This window comes from Peromyscus leucopus, chromosome 2, assembly GCF_004664715.2.
Source record: "Peromyscus leucopus breed LL Stock chromosome 2, UCI_PerLeu_2.1, whole genome shotgun sequence".
Classification (NCBI taxonomy): Eukaryota; Metazoa; Chordata; class Mammalia; order Rodentia; family Cricetidae; genus Peromyscus; species Peromyscus leucopus.
The window spans coordinates 59,253,841-59,261,747 of record NC_051064.1 but is presented as its reverse complement, the minus strand read 5'-3'; the positions used below and the strand labels follow the sequence as shown (position 1 = coordinate 59,261,747).

At 42.9% G+C, this 7,907-nt stretch overlaps 1 protein-coding gene across 1 annotated transcript in view; it reads right to left on the bottom strand.

Moving 5' to 3' along the window:
- Nucleotides 1-2,164: 2,164 nt before the first annotated feature.
- Stx17 (syntaxin 17) overlaps nt 2,165-7,907 on the bottom strand; it is a 53,991-nt gene continuing 48,248 nt past the window's right edge. Inside the window, exons 7-8 of the mRNA XM_028882768.2 lie at nt 3,629-3,715; nt 2,165-2,898 (exon numbers count right to left, since the gene is read on the bottom strand). Coding sequence (XP_028738601.1) covers nt 2,659-2,898; nt 3,629-3,715 — 327 coding nt within the window. The 3' untranslated portion in view covers nt 2,165-2,658. The remainder of the gene's footprint in view (nt 2,899-3,628; nt 3,716-7,907) is intronic.

The window sequence follows — 7,907 nt, the reverse complement described above, 5'->3', positions numbered from 1 at the left end:
ACATCAAAAAGTCTTTAGAAGTGCTGCCATTACTGAAATGAGTCTTAACAATTTTTATGAGCTTAATTAAAGTGGTCCTTTTTAACTAGTTGAAATAAAAATAAGACATAAATCATAGAGAAGATAAATTTAACTTGACACTATGGGGCATATTAAGTCCAATTTTAAGATCACTTCTGTGTCATATTGACTAATTTATACTTTTAAGTACTTTATATCATTTATAGTTGATTAAACACTTCTAAGCAATTTCCACAAAAAGTTAGCTATTAGGTTCAATTGTAGGGAAATGAGGTGCAATTTCTAAGTAACTTTAAAGTATAAAAATTTAAGAAGACTGGAACTTCCTTAAGCATTTAGACGGCTAGAGTCAAAAGCCCAGTACTGACAGTTCATGATCATGTCAACAGTTTCCACATTGGCTCAGTAAAAATGCAAAATCCCGAAGACGTGGGTTTCAAATGCAAGCCTCATCCTGGTTCTTCTAGGTCCTTTGTGCTGTGGCTATTATGGCCCACTGACTGAGTGGCCCTCTGGGGACTGGCGGGATGAGTACTAAGGCATGAGGAAGATGAGGTGAGCATGGGAGATTAAACAATGAAACAACATTACTATTCTTATAATTCCAGCTAAGCAGGCTGGACTGGCTGTATCAGAATTACCCATGATGGAGGCCCAGAATCTTGTTTTAGTCAGGCGGTGGCAGCGTGTGCCTTTAATCCCAGCCCTCCAAGGCATAGGCAGGTGCATCTCTGAGTTCAAGGCCAACCTGATCTACAGAGTTCCAAGACAGCCAGGGCTACCGAGGAGAAACCATCTTGAAAAACAAAATTTAAAAAGCATCTTGTTTTAAATAAAATCTGGATGAGTTCTGCCTCCTGCTCAGGTTTGACATGCCCACCTTAAAGGAGCAGCAAGAAACAGAGAACAAAGGATGAAGTTAAAAACATTACTCCAAATACTTAGTTCCCAGTGTCAGTGCCTCAGAATCTGACACTTACTCGAGTACTTCCTTTTTGGGGGAGGGGAATATTAAAGTCTTTAGTCAGCAGCTAACAAATACTTGATATCTTCTAATATGTATGATGTAGTGTTTCCTTTCATAGGAATGAATGCATCAGTGAGACTCAAAAGCATCAAAGGGAAGGATCTTACAACACAGAAGGAAAAGTTAGCAATCAACAGAGGTCAAACATCAACAACACAGCTTTGTTTTGTTTTGTTTTGTTTTTTGAGATGGTTTCTCTGTAGCTTTGAAGCCTGTCCTGGAATTCACTCTGTAGACCAGGCTGGCCTTGAACTCAAAGAGATCTGCCTGCCCCTGCCTCCCGAGTGCTGGAATTAAAGGAGTGCACCACCACTGCCTGGCTCAACACAGCTCTTAAAAGGATAAACCCTTTGGTCCTTGAACCCATGCTCCTGGCTGACTGTGCTTTCTCCTCAGGGGAGATTAAAGAATGAGGCGGCCAGTGGCTCCTTCCTGTTAGGATGAGTTAGGATGCAGGGTGAGGCTGCCTGCAGTCTTATTCCTTTTCTCTAAATTTCAAACCTTTATGTTTGAGACAGACATGGAGCTGGACTGGCCCGTGGCTGCTGTCCATGTTATCTGTTGGGTTAGCACCACAGATCTTTCACTGGGTCTGACTCTTGGCTGTTTAGAACATGAGAGCAGTTAGGTGTGAGCACTGGGAGAGCGGCAGAGAAAACTGAAGGACAGGAGACAGCCCGAAAGAGGGCAGCGGTAACAGAAGTGAGGTAGAAAGCTCCTTCTCAACCCCGCAACAAGACTGAGGGGCCAGACCCCTTGAGGCAGGTGTGTCAGCCCCTTGAAGTTCTAAAGTGCCCCATGGTGTGACCTTGTGCTCCCATTGCCCAAAAAATGTTGGAAATGTTTAAATTTTTGTTTTTCAATTTAAGAGACTACAAGTAGGGGTAACTAGAGATAGGAAATGATATAAAAAGGCAGATTATGAGAAAAATCCTCACAAGATGGGTAGAATTCACCCCAGAAGCAGAGAACCTTCAGAATCACCAGCTGCAAGTGGGTTTGTGGCTGGGTCAGCAGATCCAGCACACAAGCTTCTGTGCTCCTTAGCTGGAAAGGCGGGGAAGATTTCAGAAAAGATATCACCCATGTCACAATGAAGAGATTGTCAAGAGAAAGTGGGCGTCTCTGTCCATTTTATAGTGTTAGTTTCCTTCACCAGAAAATACAGATGGATCCAAGCACAGAAGGAGTTCACCCGGGGCCCCTTGGTAGCAGCAACATCCCTACCTGATAGAAAGACTCCAGAACTCACATTCCGTTCCTTCCCTGTAGGAGAAATAATCTACACATACACTGACCCTTGTGAGCCCGACACATTTCACACTTCTTAGATCCTTAGAGTTAGAGGTTCAGTTTTCACATTTCCAGGCAGAACATTTTCTCTTTGGCAGTCTTTAAACTGACCCGATAGACATCATATACCCTCAAGCCCAGGCTCCTCTAACATCTCCATTAACAGCCAGCAAACAAATACATCCGGTTATGGTGGTTCAATACCACATGGACATGAAGAGCCACTCCCCAACACTTGTGTTCCAACAGCTGAGCATTCAACAGCAGCAAGGTGCTCCTTAGGATGGATGCATTGGCACCAGCTGGAAGTTTGGGCTTTAACTGCATTTTTTGTCACTTTGGCTAGGGAGATCTGGACAGCTGGAAGTGAGCTTCTCCATCATTTTCTGTTTCCTTCTTTGTATCAATTTTCCACCTGTGAAGCCCAATACCCCACCACCAAGTGCAGCTGCAATTCCTGCCACTTTGAAGCCTGCGAGGAGGCCGATGGGACCCCCCACCACTCCTCCGATGAGTGCACCTGCCACAGGCAGGGCTGCCAGCTTGTACTTTGCAGCCTGTAAAGGAAAAAAAATTCAATTTAGAAATTGAGTTGAGAAAATCTGCCTGTGGTGATGTGCGTTTTCCTCTCATTACTCCTGGCAATGCCTCTTTAACTCTGGGTTCATAATTAACCTCAGAGATTATTCTTGGGAACGTGTGTGTGAAAGTATTCCACAGGTACTGCCATTGCTCCAGACCACAGAACAAAGGGAGGTTGTTCCAGAATGGACAGCTACAAATTGATTTTACTTGCAAAACAATCAATCCACTATCTGGCTGGCTTATTTAAACAGTTTCTGCAGCCACGGGCTCCCACCAAAGCTTTGATTCAGCACAGGGGTTATTCCACACTAGGCAGCCGGGCTGAAAATCACATCATACAGATAATAGATGGTCACACTCCTCGAGTGCTACTGCAGTCTCACTCTTGCTCTGCCTGGATTAATGGACTGCTCTCTCTTCTCCCTAGGCCTCCGCAGATATTCCTTCATAACAACTAAATGCCCTAGAGTGAGAGACCACAGTTCATTCTCTTTGGGGGAAAAAAAAATCTCTCATGACAGAATGAATCTGGGAGTAGAATATTACAGCCATTGATTTCTTACACTACCTATGTGTCATTTCTTCCTTATTTCCTTAATTGCTGGTTCCCTCAGCACTGAAGAGAGTGGATCAATTGGGTTAATACTGGAGATTCCTGGGAGCCAGAGTACCATTGATTTGTCAGCAGGAGCAGAATCTTACCTTCCCCAAGTTTCTGGTTCCCTCTTCAACATTCACAGCAGCACTGTTGACATGGTCTGCAATGCTGTCAATCTTCTCCTGCTGAGACTGGATGCAAAGGAATTATGAGTGAGCGGTCCTGCTGGGGAGCAGTGGGAAGCCAACACACACTATTTTAATTCCTGTAATCAGGCCCTGGGTACTGCAGCCTTGCAGTCTTAATAGTGGTTCATTAATAGCATCTGATAAACCATGTAGAAAGTACAAATTCACTTTCACAAAAAAAGGGGGGGACTTAATGATTGGGTAATAAAAGGGTGGTACCTTCATAGCAAAAAGCACCTCACACTAGAATTCATTCAAACATACAAACATATTATTCTCCAAATGAACCTACTTTGTAGGAGGAAAAAAAATTCAAATAAGCATTTACATATCATGTTGGGTTGATAGCAAAAAAAGGAAAACAAATTCAAACAAAGTCCATAACTTACCTTCTTTGGAGATTTTCTTTAAATCAGATTTACTTTAGCAGTAAAATGCCACTGATCTAACAAATAAAAACTGTTCTTTTGTATGAATGGGACTACAATGCGGAGTAATCCAGCATGAAATCTTTGCACTTTTGATATGCAATAAGGAGTAATGAAAGAATCTGTTGTCTTGAGTTTTACACCTTTTTACCACATACTATATAGTCCAAGTTAAGATAGTTCAGATCAACAATATTAATATAATAGTTTACCCAAAACAGCAACACCTGTTATGACGCAGTAGCGATCGTGACTCCGGAGATCCCTGATGGATGAATCGTGGAGCTGGAGACTGCCATTTGCTCTCTAATGTGTGAAACCACCTCATTGTCACTCATGAGTGGCTACTGAGCTCTGCTCTGACACCTCAGGCACAAGCACTCTGTCCTTACCCTGGAACCAGGATCTCATTAAGATCAACTTTATCTAGTTTTTGTGGGTATATATGTGTATATATATTATATATAGTTAGTTATTAGATAGATAGTTGTATACCACACTATACGATCATGCTGGTGGAGAAGTAGGATAGGTCCTAACCAATGTAGAAACCCATGTGATCACTATGACCAGCAGGGCAAAAGCAATTTCTATCACTTTGCAGAAAAACAGAGAAGAACCTCTCTTTCATTCCACATAATGCCCCTTATACAGTGATTCAACTGTCTTTTATGCTAAACCTATTGAGACTGAGGCACATGTAACCAAAGCTTCCTATTCTAATCAGCATTTCATGTGAGAACATAAGCGCAACCCAGCTCACAAGCCCCCAGCTGTTTCCTATTAGCATTATTGATAGTCTTTCCTTGCCAGGCCTTTTGTGGTGGCCTTTTATTCCAGGATTCTCCACCACCATCTTAACATCCCTAACAATTCCTAAAATAGTCTCTTTTCAATTTTCTTCTGAATCTGTCACACAAGTGTAGCCAAGGCTCTTAAACTTGAGTACAAACTAGATCACCTACAAAGTCTCTGGAAACAAACTGCTGAGCCCTAGCGGTGATATATTTGTAATCTAAGAAATAAAGCTTGCCTGAAGGTTGGAGGGCAGAGCCAGCCACAGAGTTAGCCACAGAGGGCAGGCAGTGGTGGCACACACCTTTAATTCCAGCACTTGGGGTCACACACCTTTAATCCTAGCACTAGGAAGATTGAGACAGGAAGTGATATGGCTGGGCAAAGAAAGGAATATAAGATGGGAGGAGACAGGAATTTGCATCCTTGCAGAGGCTCTGTCAGGCTGAGGAGTTGGTGAGGTAAGAGGTGGTAGCTGTGGCTGCTCTGTTTCTCTGATCTTTCAGCTTTCACCCTGATGTCTAGCTCTGGGTTTTTATTATAAGACCATTTAGGATGCGTGCAAAACTGGCTCTGCCACAGGCTGACAGTCCTGAAATATAGTCTGAGAAGTTCTGCGTGCGCGTGTGCGCACGTGCACACGCACACACACACACACACACACATTAGTGGGTATCAGATCTCTTGGAGCTGGAGTTATAGGAGGTTGTGAGCCACCTGCTTTGGGTGCTGGGAACCGAACTCAGGTCCTTTGCAAGAGCAGTGCATGCTCTTAAGTGCTGAGCCATCTTTGCGCCTCTCATTTCACACACTTTGAAGGTCACTATTGTCCATGATAAGACTGGCACCTAGGAGAGGATATTCGGTGTTCAAATCCCAGTACTGCCCTGGTATGTTCTTGGGCCAAGTACTCTCATCTGCTATATGAAGATAATGATATTTCTACTTCATTGTGTTAAAAGGAGGATACAATGAGATGTCTGCAAAGCACAATGGGAAAACAGAAACACCCATCCTGGTGTTCCCAAGGAAGTGCTAACTCTCATCTTTCCAGCAAAACAATTTAGTGAGCTTGTTCCTAATGATGGTATTCTCAGATAACAGTTCTCCTACCTACTGGATTTTCATTTGTACAACAGCAAAGCTCCTTTCGATCAGCTTTCTTCTAAGCCACAGAAACGAGTGCCAGCTCCAGTAATAGCCTCCTTGCCTGTATCCCTGACAGGACTTCTGTCTGCCTCCACTCTTGCCTCAAACAATCTATGCTAGCAGGTAAGCCACTGCAGTAAAAGCCTGTCACCAGCTTTCCATCTTTATAGCTAAGGTAGAGGGTAACGAGCTCCTCTCCCTCAACTAAGGGAGGAGTCGGCTAGGGCTATTGCTATGTCCACACTCCAAGAGATCACAGACCTCAGGAAGATATATTCTCTGTGCCCCTTCCTAAAACTTAGGATACTGCAACACTATGGCTGTCTTAGTCACTGTTCTGTTGCTGTGAAGAGACCCCATGACCAAGGCAACTCTTATATAGGAAAGCATTTAACTGGGGACTTGCTTACAGTTTCAGGGGCTTAGTCCATCATCATCATGGCAAGGAGCACAGTGACAGGACCTTAGTGGCACCCATGGTGCTGGAGAAGTAGCTAAGAGCTATATCCTGATCAGTAGGCCAAGAGACAGAGAATGGGCCTGGCATGGGCCTTTGACACCTTAAAGCCCAGCCCCAGTGACAAACTTCCTCCAACAAGGCCATACCTTCTAATCCTTTCAAAGAGTTCTACTCTCTGATAATAAACATTCAAATAAATGAGCCTACTAGGGCCATTCTCATTCAAACCATCACAATGACCTTTAAAGTTTAAAGTAGAATATTAAGATAACTAATTTTTCCCTACAAAAATCCTTTAGAATAATTGGAGAAAAGACTACCAGGAAAATGCCTACCCTATGATTACTCATTATTTCAACTGTAATGCATTGATCTGCAACTACCAGCCCAAAATGAGTCCATTTGTCCTGTGGTTGTAGCCCACATCCGTAGGTACTACAGACCTTGGGAAGCTTGTTTAGACATGGGGATAGGAGAAGTCAGAGGGCAGAAAGCCCTACCCTGGGATCAACAGATATCACTCAATTATACAGACCGAGCTGCTTCTTCCTTTAGTTTGGCTTCAATCCCCCAACTGTCTATATCTTTAGATTCTACTTCAAGCATAAGAAGGACTTGATATCCACAATGATTATAGTTAGCTGTAAATCACAATCAGGAGAATGCCTAACTACACTGCATTTAGTCAAGTTCTTAGCTCTGTACGCTGGACCAAGCTGCACATATATAACATTACCACAGTCTGCAAAACCAAGCTTCTCCCAACAGTGGTGGCTCAGGGCCTCTGCTTCTATCTACTTACTTTCCCTCTTTGCTTCTGATTCTGTCTTCATCTACCCAGATTTCCCACACTGGACAGTCTTCAACCCCCATACCCAGCCTAGCATTTTACTCTTTGGCACTTAGAAGTGTTCTCAGCATCCCTTTAATAATGAACTAAGCCATTTGTAAGGCACACTGTAAGGACTATTCAATTAGGTTGCCCTATTGGCCTGAAAATAGTTAAATCTGTATAAACAGTTATAGGGGCACCTAAGATTCAGGAGAAAATGTGAATAATTAAGTTAATACTTATTGAGAAGAATGCAACTTGGGTAGATGAATTAAAAACTAATGAGGAATTATTTTTCCCCTTAAATGCTTGCTGTGGGCACTTGTCAGCCCAACATGAAATAACAGTTCATGTTATCATATCAAAAATAATAGTTCATGCAACAAATTCACCCTCAAATCAATTTGCAACAACAACAAAGCTCTTCTTTGAGAGGTTATTGTATAGTCTTATTAGTGTGCTTGGAGAGCTGTGAGTTTACGACAAAGCCAAACTGTGGCTAGTTCCCTTTCTTCCTCCCTAAGGAAGATC